The sequence below is a fragment of the Cyclopterus lumpus genome, chromosome 24 (genome assembly GCF_009769545.1).
Source record: "Cyclopterus lumpus isolate fCycLum1 chromosome 24, fCycLum1.pri, whole genome shotgun sequence".
Lineage (NCBI taxonomy): Eukaryota > Metazoa > Chordata > Actinopteri > Perciformes > Cyclopteridae > Cyclopterus > Cyclopterus lumpus.
In genome coordinates, this window is record NC_046989.1 from 11,480,639 (window position 1) to 11,502,758 (window position 22,120).

Consider the following 22,120-nt stretch of genomic DNA (forward strand, 5'->3'; position numbering starts at 1 on the left):
GTGAGTGTGTAGCTGTGTCTAGCTAGAAATGAAACTAGTTTGACATTTTGAATCTTATTTGCTTTCTTGCGGAGAATTAGATGAGAAGATTGCTATTACTCTCATATCTGGGTTCAATATAGAGCTGTAGTTGTCATGAACTGGAAACAGCAAGCCTGGCTCTGTACAAAGGTAACACAATCTGTCAACCAGCACATCTAAAGCTCATTAATTCACAAAAACTGAACGGAAAAAACAACAGTTAGTGTTATAACTGAACGGAAAAAACAACAGTTAGTGATTTTATATCTCTACAAGAAAATGAATAACTGTATTTCCCCAGATTTTGAACTATTTATTTAAAAATAGGGCACATAGCAGAAAGCAGAGACTAGAGTATATTTAATGACGGTCCTCGCATTAGTAATGTAGACGGGACTGTCTGCATTATGTGCATTGCTGATGTGTCAAGTGGTGACATCAGTGGACTAACCAGCATGTAAAAAGCCTGACGTCTGTCTGGTGCTCTATTCCACACTAAGTGGGTCAGTGGCTGGCTGAGTGAGAGGGTAAAGTCAGGCTAAAGTCACCCAGTGTGTGTGTGTGTGTGTAATTGTGGATGGGTGGGGAAGAGCCACCTACATCCACCAAAATAAGTTCAAAGCTAGTGCAGATTGGGAAGACAGACCAAAGATATTTAAAAAAGGAAATTGAGAAAGCCAGACAGGCAGGAATGTACTTCACCTCATGTGGACCGGGCTACCTCTAAAATGCAATGAGTGCGAATGTACAAAATGATGGGTTCCTATTTAAAAAAAATGTGGGAGAGTGTAAAAGGGCGAGATGTGTAGATAGAGAGAAGGACAGACATAGACAAGGAGGGCTGCAGAGAACACAAATGGCTGTGGGGTGCTTTTAATGTGAAGTATCCAGACGGACACTGCTGCAGAGGGAGGAGTAAAGTGAAGTGTACAAGACTTTATTTTGTCTGCTTTTCACAGTCTGCTTGTCTGGGTTAGACTACGATGGGCAACGCCTTGGGACCACCACTTGCTCGAGTCTGTGTGTGTTTCTGTGTCTGTGTGGGAGCACTTAGGGGTAGAGTAAGCGCCGTAGAAGAATTTGGGTTAGCGTGAATTATTCACTGTTGTAGACGAGTACAGCATCGCGGCACACTCACTTTAAAAGCTGGAATAGGGTGTGTGGGGTAGCTCTGGCAGGATGGCTGTGTGTATGGGTTTGTCCACAAAGTCACAACCCAGCAAATTAGATAATCGAACAATCCTCTATCTATGTCGTTTGGGGTCGACAAGTGTGAGGACGACCTGTGATCAGTGTCTGGGTGAGGAGCCAGTAGCGGGGAATGTCACGGGTTAAACTAGGACGCATGAAGAGTTTGAAATGGTAGAAAATCAACAATTGAAACCGTTTTCGTACTTCATCCCACCTTTTATTGGGTTTACCTTTCAATACTCTATCCTCCTTTTCCCTATGTACCACATCTCTTTGCATTCAAACAGAGAGAAAATAAATACCCTGTGCTGCTATATTCACCAGGAGTTGTCTGTTTGGATAGTGTGTGTGTGTGTGTCTGTGTGTGTTTGACTGACACACACACACTGTACTATTGCACTATTGCACCTCATGTTAAATAATTCCCTTCCCCCACCTACGCTCCTCTGCCCTCTTCTTTCTCCTCCCCCTCGCCTCTTCAACTTCCCTTCCTCTTTTACCCTCCTTGCTTTATTCCCTCTTTCCTCTCTTGCCGCAAGTCTCTTTGGGTTTGAAAGTTGGAACATGGCCAATTAACACAACAGCCGGTTGAGGTGGTGGAGGAGGGGAACAGAGAGAGAAGGCTCACATCGCTACACACTGACCTACATACACTTCCACCCAGCTGATTGAATCTTACGTTGAGGCCTGCGGCCAATCACGAGTGGGGGTGGAGTGCCAGCCAGCCAATGGCATCTGCTGCTCTCCGCAGAGCTCTTGCACTGTCTCCATACAGTTTTCAGTAATCATACAGGGGCAGAGAGAATGAGAGAGACGTAGACAGAAAGGGCGAGCTCGACAGATGAGAATCTAAGAACATGCAAAAGAAAGAGACAGAAGGAAGTTTGGGAGGCTGAGAGACAACAAAGAAATACAACGGCAAAGTTTGGAGGCAAAATGTGTCTCAGACAGACAAATAAATTCCTTCCTTGTTTGCTCTCAGCGTCAGTGTCTTATGGCGCTCCAACAGTAGACAGAAGAAGGCTAATACTGGCTAATGTTAAAGAGTGGATTAGTGCCCCATATTTGTCCTTGCTCCTTTCCCGGCCTTTTCTGAGCCTGAGAAGTGTGCTCTCTAAATCAACCCCTTAACATTAAGGGACACTCAAACTTATCTAAAGTGGCAGAATTGATTGCTGCCATTTCCCAAACACCTCATGACCCAAGGTTTTGGTTTTTACTTGAGCTTGAACTTGGTTTCATGACCCACTGACTTGAATGAGATTCAGTCAAAACATGTAATTAAAGAAAAGTCAACTTGTGGGTTTCCATTGGGGTTGGCCCCTCTTAGTTGAGCAATCGGTAGTTGTGGTTTTAGTTTTTAATGGGTTTTTTTCATGCTGAATGACTTATTTCCAAGATACTTCAGAGCACATCTCTGGTCAACACAAGCTTCAATGTAGTGCTTTTGTGTGATTCTTTGTGGAGAAACTCAGTTTTACAGATCTGTCCGTTAAATCACATAATTGATTAGTCAACAACCCTTGTTTGAATGTTAGTCGAATGTCTTTGGCTGAGGACAGCCCTATTTTTCCTTTAGCACCTGTTTTCCATGTAAAGCAACTGCTATATCTCATAATCCAATGATACAGATGGGAGCTGTTTGTCTTATTATCTGTACTTTGTTGTTACTCTTGCACAAATAAATCACACATGTAGGTGGACTTTGTGCCAGATAAAACAATCAATAAAAGTGTACATGATTTACTGTAGATGTCTGCGACTGAGACTAACAAAAGTAACACTGAGCTCATCTAAACACAGCCTGAAGACAAAGATACAGCAATAACTCTTGGCCACAAACACACACACAGACGACAAACTACACACAACATGCATTTCTACACACGCACACCACTTATACACAAACACACACCTTTGACAGCATGATGCCACCACATAGAGGATGAGGGCATCCCTGGCACCAAGCAAAATGGAAAATTCCTGCAGCCAACTGACTGCAGGCTCGAAGAGAAAACCTTACATAAGCGATTTTATTGAAGTCCAACATAGATAATGCATTTACATTCTTCTCTGTCCTTTGTGTCATCGCTGTGATTTGGTGGCAAAAAACTACGGACGGAAAAAGAGTCTCAAAAGCGAGACAATAAAAAAGCCAAGAAAGCCAAACTGAAGGAAAAAGAGGGAGCAGCGGGGAGGTGCAGAGAAGCAGCGTGAGGCACACTAACCCATATTTAAAGAGATGGAGGCTTATACAGCCCCCACAACAGAGCCAACTCGCTGGAAATTATGGATTATGAGAAGTAGAGTGAAGATAAAAAGCTATAATATGGTACCCAGGGACAAGATGGGATTCGTAACATTGGGAAACAAACACATTTAAACATGCAGACATGCATGCACTAAGCTGAACCATTTATCGGCGCTTACATATATTCACATTCAAAAACACTCTGACACTCCAGATTTGTATCTGGTTCACACATCATGATACACACACACACACACACACACACACACACACACACACACACACTGTACAATAATCAGACTAAAAGCCTTTCAACCACACAGTGATGTCACTGCACAGTGATAATCCATCCCTGAGGATACAGTGGTCAGCGCAGGTCTGGCTCACACTGCTGGTCCATACATGGCGTCTTTCCCTTCACCTCCCTCTTTTCAGTGGAGAGCTGAGCCTATCAGGGGCGATGGGTCTTCATGAATAATTTGACTAAAGTGCTCATATGAAAATGGATTCCTGACCAATATTGACCCGTCTACTTGAAACAAAAAGAAAAAGACGAGCAGCACTTTAAGGTCTCTCCAGAGCGAGGTGTCCAGGATAATTAGACTGTAAAGTGAAAGTGAGAGGGCTGGTGTGACCCTCTAGTTTCAACGTTGCATCATTACAGAGCGCCTTCACCATGATAGAAGGGGGTGGGACCATATTGGAGCATGTAATAAGCCCGCTTTCATCCAGGGATTCCGCAATGCTGCTGTAAACAAGAGATGCTGTTACCTTTTCACGCAGTACCAAACAATGGCGGCATATTCTTGCCCCAGTGTGGGATTTCCAGCATCCGAGGAGCAAAAGAGTAAACAATAATGGCAGGTGAACTGAGAGATGAGGTGCTTATGCTAGCTTGTTGTCTCCCCAATTTGTTTCCATTCTCAGTTGCTGTAAGTTAGCTGCTAATTGTTGCTCGGTTTTCTTAAATGCAACAAAAAGTCAACCTCATTGATATAATAATGGCGGATTAGTTCTGCCTTGAACAGGCTGTGTGAAGGGGCCTTTACGTGTGGCCAAATAGACCAGCGATAAGCATGACACTTTATACAAACTACTTAATTTAAAAATATATCGACGATGCTAAGAATGTATCGGGGCAATTAATTGCACCCGGTCAGCTGCTGACAATGCACTCCAATAAATTGACAGGGCCGATATTATGATCAATATCAGCTTCTTGCAGACATTTCTACATCTGTTGGAGTTAGTTTTTCCCCTACATTTCCCATAATGCACTTGGGCAATCAACAAAGAGTGTGTCTGAACTTGTCTTTTTTGCCTGCTGGGGTAGTACTGCGTTATTGCTGGTGATGAAGCAAAAAGAGTTGCGAGAAGGTGACCGTTACTCAAAATGCATTACTTTTTCTGGCTGCTATGCATTCTGCTTACAATAATCTCTGTCTGTATGATTGTTAAACATACAACTCAGAATTAATAGGCACTGATGCTGCAAAAACACCACTAAAATTGCTCTCAGAGATGTAAGGCATATATATCATCGACAGTTTGCTTAAAACTGGGTTGAACTTTCAGAAGACTTCCTCTGTGACAGTCACTTGCATTGTGTGAGTCGTTTACATAGATAGTAAGTGTACCAGGGTGGGACTGCTTGCTTGACTCTCCAGCCAGATCACATGAGCTCCAGCACTGTACATACCCATCCCCCACCACCAATATGCCGAGAGAATGACAGAAGAAAAGGAGGGAGAGAGACGAACAGGAGCAGAAGGCGAGAGGCCTACTTTCTTTTTCTCAATTCTTTTGCTTTAAGTCCTTACAAGTCACGGTGACCTTAAGGCTTCCTCCAGAATGGAAAGCAGGAGAGAAAGTTGGCTGTACAGGGAAAGTGAGGATCTCTGTGGGGAAATGTACAACAACAACAGCTGAGGCCAGGGCTTTTCCCTGCATTAGCCCAGCCCCCTCTGTGTATAGTATGACACATACACACGTGCCTATATATTCATGATGAACACAGAGCCCCCCAATATTCAAATGCCTGGAGCAGAGCATGGTAATGAGAAACTTGCACTAGAGAATAACTCCCTGACTAGGTGCTTGACTGTGTATTACTCCACTTTTATATATGCATGTTACATATGTATAACAATGCATGCTTGCTTCCCTCCAAATGCACATGTGCGCTTATGTGTGTTTTCGGCATTCCTTGTCGTGGAGCCATTTTGAGACCATTATGGTCTAATGGTCATTGTCTCTGAGTATCGGTTACTCTCCTTAGCAGTGCAGAGAGACTAAGTGATTGATGGACAGATGGCTCGCTAGTTGGGATGAAGGTCGCCGTGGGAACAGAGGGATGAGCTACAAGTTGAGAGGAATCACACATGCATTCACCCATAATGCCTACAAACACACCACCAGGGTGAAGACGTAGGAAGGGCTGAGGGAGAGTGTGTAAAGCAGAGAGGAAGGCTCTGTGTCTGGGAAGAGCCTTGCCCAATGTGCCTCTGGGCTTTGGACCGATTTCATGCCCCCATAAGCAATGAATCGCACACAGTCCCAGACACACACACGTACAAACACACACTCACTGCAGGGCATTCTCTCTGCCCAGCTACCCGCATCAGATTTAAAAAAAGCATTGGCACGTGGTGAGAGGCGGAGACGGACAGAAGAACAAAGATAAGCAAAGAAAGAAGTCTACTACAACAAGCATTCACTAACGGTTGCAGCAGAGTGCTCAAACTATTCATACAGCATTTTCCTTTCAAAATTATTGACTAAAAAGAGTTCATATTCAGCTGTCTCAGTCAACATGAAAAGTCTTCAGTAATTATATCTGAGAAAGAACTTTATGCCTTTTTAATCTTTGCACGACAAGCGTGCATGAGCTCTCTAATAACACAGCCCCATTTGCAAATGCAAAATCCCTTTCATATCCAGGAAGCTGTTGGCCACTATAAGGGTTCAGTTGATTTGTGCAGCTTAAAATCCCAGACATATGTATTAAGGTTCAAACATACTGTAAAAACGGATGTACACTGAAAATCTATCTCCTGTAGCTATACCATACTTTACTGGATATATATCAAATGACATATAGTATGGATTTCCGCTACAGTATACATTTTGGTACATTTATGCCAATGGACTCTCCTGTCGAGTATAGAATTTTGTTAATAACATCAATAGCCCCTGACTTAACTAAGCTTTCAAAGAACATAGTGCAGTGCCTTGCTCAAGGATATTTCCCCAGTAGCAGTTTTAATATTTTTCTCATACCTGCACCTTGTCCAAAGATTTGACCTGGTTGACCTTGGTCGTTTATCCTTTGAGTACTAATTATGTTTTAGACCTGGACATCCGATCCGACACTCTCATGTTGAATTTCTACAGAGCCGAATACATGAGAGAAGCTGAAAGAGGTTCATTGCTTTCAGCTCCCTGACTGCTTGAAGTCAAACTTGGACTGTAGGTTTGTGAGTAAGAGTTTCTAAATAAACCGCTTTCTTCGGCCAGCGTTCAAGTTCTGACCTTTTCCTTCATCAGCTTAGGGTAGACAGGCCCCTGCCCACGACCCCGGAGTCAGATTTCACTCCAAGGTCTCAACCTTAGATTAATTTGCAAAATTCTTCTGTCAGCTTTTCAGTGTTCCTTTTTTCACCATAAATCAAACTTGTCCAAAATGATTTGGCTCAAGGTCAAGTCTGTTTGTACACTGTCAGCAAACACATGGGTGCATGCTAATTAGAGCCACCCATATCTGCTGCTGCTGTGCTCTACAGGCATATCTGCAGCTCCTTATCACCCCCCAACACCCTCCCCCATTCTCTCTTATAAAACCCAGGTGTGCAAACACAAAGGTTTACCTAAGCGTCATAAATGATAACAGATCAGATTGGAGCAGGGGACTAATGAAAAGAAAGGAGGCCCAGCTCATCAGAACCGCAGTGACCTCCTAATCTGGGTTGTGAGTGAGTTTTTTAATTTCAAAATGATAAGAGACAAAAAAAGTGGAAGTTCTTGCACAGATACACAGAAGATCATTTATTGCCTCATCCTCTCATAGGTCAAGAACCCGATCTGTTAAAAGACCCAAAAGATGAGCGATGAAGAGTGGATGCAATAGATCTCAGATCCAGTTTTCAACTCGCAGGGTCCCAGAGCAGATGGTTTCTAGCCTTTAAAGAGCGACTTGAGAAAGATAAATTGTCTAATTGAAATTCTAGTCATTGCGTGTTTTCCCTGTACCTCTCTTGCAGTTACATTTTCACTTTGATTCATGGAGAAAACATTAACTACACAAACAAAAGAGATTGTTCACATGCATCAACAGAAATGAGGATATAAAGACACACGCACGGACACACACACGCAGGCAAACACACACGCACACACACACACACACACACACACACAAGTAATCTCAGAAGTCCAGTCTGCTGTGTGTGGGACCATGAGGCATACGAACACAATGGACTACAAATTGCCAGCTACATGAAAAACATCCGAGTAGGCTTTGACAGACTAACACACGCATACACATACACAAGTATTTTGTTCAGACAAATCGCCACTGGAGATTATGGGAACAATTATCAACTGCCCAGAAAGAACTGAAAACATCATTCCCTTGTTTTAATGGTGCATGGAGGATATGGAACATTGGAGCCCAGCATGTGTACAGCAACACATCTCAAGCCTTGTAATTCATACCAGAACTGACACGGTTTGCATGTATGACTCTGACCTCTAGGATTTCACAGAGACAAGAGAATCCTGTGTATATCCAGATATAAAGCCTGTGGGTTGAACAGGTGGCTGACAGGCTGGAGGCTTGATGGCACTCTCAATCTTTGCTTATCAAATCTGGGAGTGCTGTCTCTGTGGTTGGAGAGCTTCCACCAGTAACTCTGGAGCCTAAATAGTGTGTGAATAGTTATGATTTCTGTCCTGACGATCCTAGAAGTTTGATGCTAACCATGTAACCAAACTCTCTCCCCCCATGTTTCTTTTAACTCGCCAATAAAAGCAAAATTTAAAAAAAGCCTTTATGATTTACATGTGGGTTACAGTAAAGTCTTGTAAGAGGGTTTCTTTCCTCCATGATATGTCAGTAGCACATTACTTTCACTACCAACCCCCATTCCCCACCTCTCTTCTTCTGACTCCTTCATCTGACACAAAAAGCTTTATTGTAGTCAATTAAATGTTAATCAGAAACAGTAGCTCAGCCCGTCCTTTGCAGACTCAGTGATGCCAGATAAGTGGAGTGGTGTAATAGAAAGAGACAGGCTGTGCAGAAAACAAATTAAAGTTTAAAAGCCCAGAGTCGCATCCGTGAGCCAATTTCAGAGATGATCTCTTCAAATCAGCCACACACTGATGAGTGTTGACAGAGTTCAGATGATGACAGAGGACAGAGTGGGAGACGCTTCGATCTTCACCTGCCTCTTCATCCCCCAAAATACATAATGACATCTTCATTTAATATATATATATATATATATATATATATATATATATATATATATATATATATATATATATATATGTATATATATATATATATATATGTATATGTATATATATATATATATATATATATATAATAGAATAACAAATAATTACAAGGTATTACTAAGTTATGAAAATATGGCTGAGACTGTGTGCATGCTATTATGGTGTCTGGTGGTGGAGAGAGTCGATTACTGAGGAGGAGGCAGCCGAGAGGCAAGAGGCCCACTTTAGCAATGTGGTTATCGGAGAAACTGAGAAGCAAGGCCAGAACGGGAGGTGTGCAGTCTGACTGTATGTGCGTGCGCTTATTGTGTGTGTGTGTGTGTGTGTGTGTGTGTGTGTGTGTATAGGTGTGTGTGTGTGTGTAAGCAAAGGGGGACGGGAGATGAGTTCAGTGGGTCACTCTGTTATCAGCTGTCACACAAACTGCAAATCGGCCCCCCACCTGCTTGACAAGTTGAGTTACTATGGAGACAAACAATTAACAGCCCCCCCCCACCCCCCCCTGGCCTGTTGACACAAGTATGCATTCCGCTATGCATGTAGCCGTATGTACACATACACATTTTAAGTTGAGAGGATGGCAGTTATTGATTGATAGTCATTATATCTAATCTAGACTCCTAGAGACTTTTCCTTTTCCACCCAGAGAGACTTCCTGTGCTCCACTGCTTATTTCCTGTAGGATATAAACAAAGATATTTCCCCCATTGTATTTAAGCCGACTGTTTTGTTTGCTAAATCAATACATACATGGGTTGGATGACAACAGATGGAGGAGGAAGGAGACAAAGAAGGGGAACATGTAGATGACACAGTTAATGAAGTGACGATTATGTGTCTTCTGTCATTGTCCCACCAGGTAGACAGATTCAAAGTTACAAGTTTACCTAAAGGAACACATTGACATTTTGGGAAATACACTTAGCGTAAAATGTGGGTTATAAGCCGAAACCTTTTTCTTTTTTTCCCCTTAAATTTGACCCAGGCGGCTAAAATAAGGGTGCAGTTAATTTTGGGATTTATTTCCGGCATCACTCATCCCCAGAAATAAACATGTTGAATACACGACGTAACGCGTACAACGCAGCTTTTAAACTAAAGGCTATCGACGTGGCAATTGAAAAGGGAAACCGAGCTGCGGCCCTGGAACTCGGGATCAACGAGTGCATGGTTAGACGTTGGCGACGGCAACAGGGAGAAATTGCAAAAAGTCTCACAAAGCGTTCAGATGAAGAAAATGCCACTGGCCCGAACTAGAGGACTGGGTCAACACACAGAGAGCAGACGGCCGTCTAAGCGAACGGGTGAGTTCTTCCGCCGAAACAAGGTTATGCTAGTAATGGACAGTATGAGGGCACACATCACGGATTCTGTTCAAATCGACCAACTCCATCCCAGCAATCATTCCCTGGCGGCACCACAAAATATCTCCAGCCTAAAGGGAAAGCTAAATTAGCGGCGTATAACCTGCGGCGGCTTGTTTAAGATTTAATACTACTTTTTAGTTGCGGCATATAAAAGGGTGCCCATTTTACTTTCTTGCCGATTGAGAAGAGCAGATCGACATCCATCTCACATCTGTATGGTTAATACGTAGCGGGAGCTAGCAGACTTAGCTAAAAGATTGGAGACCGCTTAGGGACTGTGCAAAAATTATTAGCAGGGAGATAGGGGTCATAAAAGGGAGAGGCTATTGTAGTAATCGTATCTGTACATTTTAGCACCTACATTAATTAAAATAGAGTATATAAATGTAGATATTATTTTGAGGTGGGAGTGGGGTATTGCAAGTTTTTTTCTAGGTGAAAAAAATATTAGTAACAATATGCAGGGTGTTAATTAAATGACACATTAGATTCAGCCCCCTCCACCCACTATTTGTTATGTAATCTTTAACCTGGTTGTGTGCAAAAGTTTAAAAAAAAAGATCAAAGTGTGTCGAGTCTCTGGTTGCTAGGCGATGTTGGTATGTGGATTCTGTTATCTTTGGACGGAGTGTTTCTACCTTTTCATCTGATTCTTGGTAGGAAAGGGAATAAGCATTGTTTACCAAAATAAGATATACACATTAACCTCACACACCACATATTAAGTCCATGGAGCTCATCAATGTAATGCTCAGAAAATGTACTTTCACTGAACAATCTCAGTAAGCATGTGCTTGTTTAATAAACACTGGTGCTGTTTTGGCAGGATGATTGATATATACCTCAGACACAAATACACTTATACCTCAAACAAATAACTATCCAAGTTATGTTTTTTTCCTGTGAGAACTTTTCTTTTGCATTTGTGTAAGAATTACAAATATTTCTATTTTAGACAGAACAAACCAGGCTAAGGACAACATTTCCTATATGTTGTATGTATCTTTCAACGGGCAGACACAGCACACTTTTTTCTGTATTCTCTCTGACATCACTAAAATGCCCTTTTTAATTTATTGATCCTGCTAGAGAAAATCTCCAGAGAGTTCAAAGGTCATGGTCAACGACAGAACAGAACAGAACGCTTGAAGCTGGGAGAATTAGCCCTAGTGCTCCAGTTTCTAACCACAGGACAAACCACCATAGTCCTGTGTGTGTTGTGTGTTTGTCCTAGATGTTAGAAATAAATCTCCTGTATATCCCCTTTTTGTTTTGTGTTTGAATTCAGTGCATTTCTTGCCTACATAACAGTTTTTGATAAATTATTGCAACTTGCTGCAGTTATCTGGCTCCAACAGATCAGTCTAAATGTAAAAAAATTATGAGAACGGCCATCTTAAAATAAACCCGTTTTCAGTCTTTATGCTAAGCTAAGCTAACTGTCTCCCAGCTGTAGCTTCCTATATGTTCCTATATGCTTTATGTTCAACACATTCAGGCACACACAAAACACGCAACATATATATATATATATATATATATATATATATATATATATATATATATATATATATATATATATATATCCTGTGGCTTCTCTGCTCTTAACTGTCATCATAATGGAAAACAATTGTAAGTAATTTTCAAATCTGCATTGAACTCTGGGATTTCTGCAGCTCAGATCAAGGTTTTAAGACATTTCTTTTACAATATTTATATTTTCACAGCGGCAACAACAACAGTGTGACTATAATGTCTCATGTGTCTTTAAAAAATGTTGCAATGTTACTATGATGGACATAAAAAGACAAGAAGGAATTAAGGGAGTATGGAGTGTAACAAGAGGAGAGACCCAAGATGTATCTCCATTCAATAGAGCCCACAACTGATTTCAAGAATTGGGCTTCAGAGGAGCATGCTACAGGGGGACAGCTTGTTTTTGCTCACCACAGTGTCTTACATGCAGACAAATGAGGGAGCTGGCAGGAAAAATAATGAGGGACGTTGTGAGAGAGAGAGGGAAAGAGAGTGTGAAAAAGAGGAGTTAGAGTGATGAAAGAGAGACTGAAAGAGGGTTAGCCCTTAGCCAAGAACAAGCTCTTAAAAATTAATACAGTGATCTGAATTCATCCCGAGCACATTGAATAATTGAGAAGTGTCTTTGAGGGGAACAGATAGTGCAGAATGTGACATTGTTGGGTTGGTGAGGACACAGAAAATACTGGGGAAACCTGTTACTGTTTGTCTGCAAGTTTCAACGACTGGTTTCAACATATTTATGACATAAAATGTGACAATTGATTTGTCCACTTTCACATGCAAACTGAAGGACAAGATAGTAAGTTAGTGAAAAATGGACAGATATAAAGACAAAGAAAGAGAGAGGAGCATACATGCTAACATAAACTATGACCAAAAGTAGACTGTTGTTATACTCTTCTGTTATTGTGGAGATTAAACACATAAAATATGGTGTGTTCAGTAAAGAGATTTAGAGGTGCTTGCAGGCAGATGCTTTTAGCGAGAGCAAAGCTAATTCCCCTTGTTCTCAGTCTTTGTGCTAAGCTAAGCTAACTGAAGGCTAACGGGAGCATCATATTTACCACACAGACATGAGATATTGATCTTATGCTCACTAATGTGCTGAATGGGCACAAATCACTGCTGGCAGGCTTTCAAAATCATGTGGAAAAGGCTCTCCAAAGAAGGGTGGAGGTTGGGGCAGCTGAACATCAGAACATGAATCAAGAATCCTGTTTGGGGGTGATGCTCAGATGTCCGCACACTTTTGGCCAAATGGGGTAATTTTCTGATTTAAAATCTTAATGCAGCAAAGCTCCTTGGGCATCTGAAGAAAAAAATGTGTTCATTGATTGGAAATGGAACTAGAACAGAGCCTGGGGGTTTTCCTCCACCCAGAGGTTGACTGCTCAGGGGGACACTATTCAGACGTGGAGGGGTGTCTGGAGCTGGTGGGTTCCCATAACCCATCGGCCCTTTAGCCTCACACAACCACAGACTCCTCCATTGGGAATCAATGCCAGAGGGCAGTTGTAATACACCAATTTAGAGCAAAGCTTGTTAATTTACCCGTTAGCTCCCCCTCCCTTCTCCTGCTTCTACTGTCTCCAACTCCCTCCCTCCCCTCCACTCCCTCCCTTTTTTATTGCCTTTTTGCTTCAGTTCCTCCTGATTTTGTTCTAAGTACCTGCACACACACACTCACACACACACACACACACACACGCACACAAATAAAATAAAAAAACAGTCCCTATTTCCCCAGCATATCTATTTTTAGTATTTTTTCTTCAGTATTATAATATGTTCCTTACTACTCAGGCATCTAATGTAGTGTCAATTCTAGCCACTACAAGTCATTTCATGCAGGGATATTCGTGGCTGACACCGGGATATCATCACACATAAAGCTCACCCCACTCTGCATTGAGGGACAGCCAATAAAAGGATGAATGTTTTTTTGTTTTTTGTGGCAACCACTTCTCTTTAGTCAACCCCGTCCTGCTCTGATAGTAACAATACATAATTTCAGTCCCAATGAATAAACACTTTCAGCATGCTAGGCCGTTAAAATGATAATCAACATGCCCGGCGGGCTTATGGGGCCTGCTTTCCATACGCCACAAGGCAATGTCAGATGGGGTAAAGTGTGGAGAGCAGAGCGGCAGCGTCTGTGTATGTATCTGTGTGTGGGATGGTTGTGCCATGGACGAACCTTTGCTATTTGGTCTCTTTGTAAAGTGACATATTAAATGAGAAAAGGTGTGTTTAACTTGTGACTATGACTCACTTGTTCGTTGATTGTGCTGCATGGAAAGTACCTGCAAATATCCATCAGTTAAACAACATAACACATAATGAATAGAGTACATAAACAACAACTTCATGTTGACTGCCGTGACTCGTTGCAACCAGGCAGCACTCTGGTTCTGACAAGTGAAGCCAATGCGGCAGTGTCTTAAAACTTTCCTTCTCTCTACTGTCCAACAAGGGGCGACTCCTCTGGTTGCAAAAATAAGTAATATTGTATATAAGTCTCTGAGAAAATGACCCTACTTCTCAGGAAACATTGTAAAAGGGAGTTTATGGTCTCAATCCCTAGTTTCAAGTCTTCTTCAATACAGCATGATGTTTATTTCGTAAATTATGGTCATATTTAGAGTAAAATAGACCATAAAGCGGAGTATGCTTTCAGGCGGGCATACTGTGGTTGACAGGTCGTTGCCGCTACCAGAACCATATACGACGACTCTAACGCCACTGTTCCACATTCCAAATATGGTCACTCGCCATTCATTGTTTGCAAAAAGCCAAGATGGCGACGGTCGTAATCGAAGATGGCCAAATTGCCAAATTTGAGGTTTCAAAACGACAGTCCACAAACCAATGGGTGATGTCACAATGACTTTGTCAGCTTCTTATACACAGTCTATGGTTGCAACCATACGGGTTTTAGAGATTAAAGTAATCTCATGAATGAGTTATAATGAGTTAAACTCATTTCAGACCCGTGCATAAATTTAGACCTGCAGGAGAGGCTCAATGTCATGAACCCTGGTGATAAGCCGGAACATGACCGGGCAAATGCAACTGGACATGTCTGAGCATGTCTGTCTGTGTGGGAATGGATAACAGGTTTAAAAACAACTTTATTTAGGTCGAAAGATCGGCATGTAACGTGAATGTGAGTTAGAGTAACCTTAAAATGACCTGGACTAAAATGAAAATATCAGCTGTGTGTGTGTGTGTGTGTGTGTGTGTGTGTGTGTGTGTGTGTGTTTATGTGGAGTGTCACTGTGACATAACTTGTACTGGACCTGTGATGTGCAGCTGCTGGGAACAGGGAGCCCGTTACAAGGGGTTAAGTAACACCAGAGCACAAGGATCAGCGCTGCTAGAAATATTTACACACATGCACAAATACACCTGCCTGTGCACATAAATACATACAAGTGCACCTAATCTTTTGATTATGCAAAGACACAAAGGTGAAAGACACCCACACTTCCAGGCGTGTTTACAGGTGTTATTTTGAGTTGCAGCTCGTCACTCCCTCGCCATACCAAAGCTTCTCTTAGCACACATTTCAGCAGCTCCGAACCAGACTTGCCCTCTAACGCAGGCTGTGTTGGTACGATGTGTGGTACTAAAAAAGGCTTTGGCACTTAACACTTAGGCTGACAAACTCTTGAATGCACGCAAGAATAATTTGGATTATCATGGATGGTAGCTAAGAATCAATCACAAAAAAAACTGGGAATTATTTCTAAAATGGGCAACATTTGTATTTAAATCTAGAACTACCATATGAAAGAATAAATCAAAGTGATTATGAATCTTAGCAGACATTGGATGACAATTGACAGCACTGAAGTTTGCTACCTAGCCCTAAATGAGATTGAATAAAATCAAGGTTGAATCATTTATGACACAGTGAGTACAGTGAGTTCTTTATTATGTCACAATAAGGTCATTGACCAGACATGGTGTCACTAATTAAAGCTTGTGCAGTGACTTATTTTGGTTAAAGACAATCTAAGGTGATACAATATTTCCTAGTGTTGTCTTAACCAACTTTTTCCAGTGCTAATGGTTGACTGACAAAGATATGAAAAAGAATGACGCAAGTGGGAACCTGGGAGAGGTACCCAGGGGGATTACTAGGCTTTGCTGAGCAAATCTCCTCAACAAAGGTTTCCCGGCAGCATGAAACTGTAGGTGTTCAAACCCGGCTCGGTTTGGAGGTGAAACCTAAGAGTCTCAGAGTGAAATGGAGAGCAAAGGGACTCTGAAAAAGTCTCCGTATACAGAGGTAGTCCTCTAAACACCTGGCTCTGCTGGCTGTCTTTGGTTTCATGTTTTCTTTTTAACAAAACCTAACTGCAGCTTTGAACCGACTCCGGCCTTCATGCTGAGGGACCGGCTTGTCAGTTTGGAGCTGCAAAGATGTATCGTCCTCAAGAAAAGTCTTGAAAGAACTAGAGTCTGTAATGAAGCGTCTGTTGTAAGAATATCTACTGCAAGCTGCAGCAGAGATTTATTGACAGACCATGCGTAACACTAAACCACCGACAGCCTGGCCCTCATGCCCGAAATTCCAGGAGTAACAGCCCTGCATGGTGACGGTGAACCCGGCCTTGACTTGGTGGGGCTGCACACACACACAACCTCCCTCTTTGCTCTTCCCTGAAGCATATCACATCGCAAAACTTGAGAAGCCCTGACAAAATATGGCCTATAGGCTCCACGCCCCATGGAACTGCTCCTTTAGCCTCTGATGGGTGTGAATCTCTGCTCTCTGACCTTCTGCACCGCCCTCCTCCCCAGTCTCCTTTCACTGGTCACATATGTTTTATGGGTGCCTTTAAAAAAAGAGAAGCTTTTCCCTTTACCGCTAACCTAAACTCACGGCTTCCCAGCAGTTATGTAATTCCCTCATGGCAGGATCAGCAACCTTGGCAGTGTCCTACCTGACCCAAGAGATAGATCCCAGCCAAGGTTTACATAACAAATGGCCCACTGTGGATTCAGTAGCATGATGGAAATGTAGCCTCTAAATATAAAAAGCGAAAGACACGATGGGACTATAATCTCACTATTCACAACCTCAAAAAGACAGTGTATCACATGGATTTATTTAGATTTTTACAGGCTGGGTCATGCCTTTAGAAGAGGTCTTTTCAGGATTTACACTTTTGCACACAGCATGTTAAATCGTTTTGTTTACATCCTGGTCCTTGTCCCATTAATGGATTTGCAGCTGTTGAGTAAACTGTCTTATGTGATTGTATCATTATCTTTGCGCCTTAAACAAAGTTGCGTCACTCAAAATATGCTGCTGTGTTTCCAGAAAAACTGGTTATGGCGTTTCTGTTTGCTTTAATTCCAACTATATGACTGTGACCTCTGAGGAATATCATGCACATTACTCATCAGAAACGTCCAATGAAAAAAGACAAAGGACATGCATCTGATGATGCAATTTCCATCACAACTCCACAGCCGTATTTGTCTATTAAATGTCTGGTATTGAGTGCAAGATGTCACGTTTTGGTCAATTTATGAGATAATTATGTGTAGGTCACCAAACCCCACGCTGCTTCAAGAGATTAATGATCTTAAATGCCTCCCTGATGTGATACCACCCCCCCCCCCCCCCACCCCCCCCCCTTCATTTGCTTTACGTTTCCAGACTGATCTGTAATTTCCATTAGAATGATAATGAGAGGTACAATGAGAGCCAGACTTTAGACGCTCGTAAAAACGCGACTGCGCTGGGATCAATGTGTGCGTGTGCGTGTGCGTGTGAACGTGTCTGTCTGTGTGTGTACGTCAGTGGATTTACAAGCCACATGCTTTTTGTTTTTGTTTTGATGGAGAAAGGAGGGGGGCTGGGTGGGTGAGTGGGGCGACTCTTACCTTCCATCCTGCAGAACTGTTGCTGTCGCCTTTGTCTTTAAAGTAGGGGATGGATCTCACCATCCAGTCATAAATTTGAGACAGTGTCAGTCTCTTGTCCGGCGCTGTCTCAATGGCTTTGGTTATTAGATCGGCGTAAGAAAGATTCCCCCAAGCGTTACGGCGAGAGGATGCTTTCCTCGGGGTCTGCTGGGCAGCCAAGCTGCTGGCGGTCAGCACGCCAGAGGTGGCGGAGAGCGGGGAGCCTCCGCTCTCCTGGCCGGAGGAGGAGAGCGCTCCATCGGCCACGGGGCTGTTGCTGCTCTGGTCATCTATCGCCAAGCCCGAGTCATTGACACTGATGGCCGTAGGGGTGGCATTATCGTCTTCATCATCCTCTTCCTCAGGTATAATATCTGTGTCATTGCTCTCCGGTTTTGTCGTGTTGGAGTCTGGTCGTGGCAGCGGCCAAGTGCAAGATCTGGGCCGCTTCTGAGGCTCGAAGTCCGGGTCGATGACCACGTCCAAATCCGGTAGTGGGTCAGGGAGCGAAGCCTCAGCCATTATCTCCGATCACAATCTCCGCCCCACTGCCAGATAATAAAGTTAGAAGACAAGAAACGAGTAGCTGTCAAAGTCGCGTCCCATGAATGCGCGCTCCCGTCCTTTGTTGCTATTCCACACCAGCGAAGTCCCAACTGGGCCACGAGCAACTTAGTTATTAACGCCTGTTGAAGACATAAAGAATACACCCGACACATTCGGTAAGAGCCAAGTCAACACACAGACTAACAGATACAATAGAACAGCTTGAGTGTGTCGGTTTAACCTGTTTGTGTCAATGAAGCAACCATAAACTACTTATTATGTAAAGGATTTAAATGAGGCAATTCGCCTCCCTAAGCGTGTGTTCATTATAAAACACTACTTGCTCATCAATAGGAGCTCCACACACAATCCCGTCCTGGCGCAAGGGTCTGAATCCACCAACCGGAGATCAATGGCTGAGTGCTCAACGCTCATCATCTCTCTGGGAAATAAATCCGCTCTCGCTACTTTTAAATGAAATACCTACCACGGCCAGTCACTTGTGCTGTGTGGTACCAAAACAAAACAAAAACAACCCGGAGAGACTAGATCTCGGATCGTCCAAAGCCACTTCCAGATGCCATCTTGACTCTTTCCTCCTTCACTCCTCAAGTGCGCTCTGCGATATAGAGACAGATTGGACGTATGCAAGTCAGTGTCGATGTGGAATAAGACTGCCACCTCACTCCGGGTTACTACTGTATCTCGATTTGCTCTCCACACAGCGCTGAACACACGCACACGCACACACACACACACACACGCTCACTTACACGCGTACATACACAGACACGCGCATGCAAGCCGATCAAGGGCCAGCCCCCTGGATTCTGCGCACGGGATCGCCTTTTAAAGAGACACGACAGTCCAACAGGACAGCTTTCTGTGCGCAGGTGGAGGCTGGGACACGTCTTGACATGTTGGTGACAGATAGAGAGACACAAAATACCAGAGGGAGAACCAATAAAGTCGAGTAATGCCCTTATTTTTTTAATTTTATTTTTTTACTGTCACAAAAAAAGGAAAAACATGTTTTGCAATTCAGTTTGCAGGACACATCTTGATGTAACTAGCACTGCAGGTGTCACAGGTTTCTACTTTCTGAGAATCCATTAATTTCGATTTTTTAAGCTGTAACTAAGACCTCTTTCATTATCAACTAATCAATTAAATAATTAGAAAATGCTAAAAACTAATTCGTAACAGTTTCCCAGAGCCCAAGCTGACCTAGGCTACTGATAATTACATAATATCACTTGTGATTTTTAGTCTAAATGTGTACGTAACATTGTATGGTACGTGTATTTTGCATATGTTGCTATTTACAAAAAAAGCTATACATTTATATATAGAGATATATGATGGTGCTTCACAATTAAAACATTTGAAAAATGTGCTCTGATTTTAGCTTCAACCCATGTCTTGTTTTTGTTCACGTCACTCTCTTGTTGGTAATGGATGATTTTGCCTTTAATTAGTGCACCAGTTTGTCAATCACGTCTGTCACCGTGCTCAGCCCACGCCCCCTTTCTAGAGCCCGTTACACCTAGTTCAGGATGACGTCATCCCGTTTATTAGCTAGAGATAAGGGGAGAAATCGGAGATGGTTCTCCATCCTGTAAGTGATGCTCTGGACCCCCTTCTACCCCTCCCCCTCACACTCCTCGTCCTGCGGATCAAAACAGCCTCGTCCAGGTCTTCTTTGTTTCGAGGGCTGCCTGCCATGCTAGGTGCGCGTCCAGCTGCGCGTGCTTGCGGTATATGTGCTGGAATGGGCACAGCTGACCGTCACAAAATATAATTTCTAAATTACTGCATGGATTTATTATGTGTGCATGGTACTTAAAGCACACTTGTTTTATATTTATTTGACATCACAATGGTATATAATATTAATTTAGGATATTATAGTGGTATTGTATGTGTTGGGCAATAATTGCAGTTTATTTCCATATGTCCTTATTTCCAAAGCTGACACACATGCCCTCTCAATAGGTCGGACATTTTTGTTTCATTGTATTCACTGACTTAAATTCAACCAGGCACATTTGTACAGATCACACACGCTCATTTACTGCTGCAGGCTGGAGTCTGTACTGTAGTACAGGCAGATAGTCAGTGCATGTTCCACATATTGTGTGATGGTTTTTGTTCCCTTCACATCAAAGAGAATACCTGATGCTGCAGTTTGGCTCCCGCAGAGAACTATAGAGTTAACTGTTCACTGGATGTACAGAGGGAGGTTATGTTGCCTGAGAGTGTCTCTGTGTGTGTGTGCAGTAATCCAGTCTGTAGCCAGCTGTATCAGCCTGATATATTATAAGTACATTTAAAGATAACTTGAAGTGTTTTAGATTTTTTGTTATTGGTAAATATTCAGTAACGCATTGAGTTTGTTTTGTTTCCTTTTTGACACACGATAAGCAGACCTCCAGAGTTTTAAACAGTTTTTTAAAATGGTAACACATTGCTCCCGTCTCTGTGCATGGGACTCTCTGTGCATGGGACTGACTGCCTGAAGTACCTTTTTGGTGTATATTCTTTTTGAAGAGTTCAACCTCTTTCCTTCAAGAGCAGCAGCATTCGATTGTTGAATGCATCCCATTGAGCACACCCTCATTGTCTGAACCTTACTGACTGTGATATTTTGAGGTTTGTACCTGCACATGTAAAACAGTAGGATGTGTTGTATATGTGTTGTATGTATATATATATATTTATATATATATATATATATATATATATATATATATATATATAATATATATATATATATAATCTTATACATACTTTTACAGCTGTATCGTCAGGTGGAGCAAAGTCAAATGTTTACCCTGATACCCTGCTGCAGTATCCCTGGCATTTGGCCACTATATTCTGCACCAAGATAAGACAGCTCCACCTTAGATGCCCTTTGAGAGCCACAGTGTAGTGTTGCACAAGGACACATTCATGTACCGCAAGCAAACACACATGCAACTCTGAACAATTTTGTATTATTACTGTTTTCATTTTACCGAGCACTTTATAAGATATTTCAGGTTGGAGCAACGTAACATAAATGGTAATTGAATAATATAATAATAATGACATCATTTGATCTATGTTTACCAGACCTAACATAAAAGTCAAACAACCTTATGAATCAAAATTGAATTGACATTTTAGGACATGTTGGGATTTCCAAAATTGCCTAAATTAGATGCAGAAGGCATACTATTCCTATTTGTATCAATTTTTGTTCCCCTTTTGACTGGATATGACAATGAGGAATAGACAAAAGGTGAACTGTTTCCCATTTTCCCTCCATCAGCCCAAGACTGTGGTCCAGAGAGGATGGAGACAGCGACCACCCCTCTAAGCCAGTGTGAATCATCTAATTAAGACAATCAAAGCGGGGCGGCCATCTCTGTTTTGGTCTGATGTTTCCCCCAAACAGCATAATGCTCTGATTGGATTAAGGGGCCTCGGTATAGGGCGTGATTGATTTTCCTTTAATTTAGAGTTATGGTGGGATAGACTTGGGGCCTTGCTACCGACTCAAGCGTTTTTTAATACACATTATTGGCATGCATCCTTGCACACAGCTACACAGCTGCACACCGAGCCAATTAGTCCCATATTATAATGAGATTTTATATTTACTCAGGTGTGTTTGTACTTTAGCTGCTTGGTACAAACACAGTGTCTTCTATAATGCTCTTGGTGTGTATACAGGAGGTGCCCCTCGCTGTTCTTACTGTAGTTGTCATGGGCTGGTCCA

At 42.4% G+C, this 22,120-nt stretch overlaps 1 protein-coding gene across 3 annotated transcripts in view; it reads right to left on the reverse strand.

Moving 5' to 3' along the window:
- The window catches only part of foxo3b (forkhead box O3b), a 41,529-nt gene extending 22,334 nt beyond the window's left edge, over positions 1-19,195 (reverse strand). Inside the window, exons 1-2 of one of the 3 annotated variants that reach the window (XM_034527303.1) lie at positions 18,845-19,195; positions 17,791-18,497 (exon numbers count right to left, since the gene is read on the reverse strand). In XM_034527303.1, the coding sequence (XP_034383194.1) occupies positions 17,791-18,333 (543 nt within the window). In that variant the 5' untranslated portion in view covers positions 18,334-18,497; positions 18,845-19,195. The remainder of the gene's footprint in view (positions 1-17,790; positions 18,498-18,844) is intronic. The other 2 variants (XM_034527307.1, XM_034527306.1) reach the window with 2 other exon arrangements.
- Between the last annotated feature and the right edge of the window lie 2,925 nt (positions 19,196-22,120).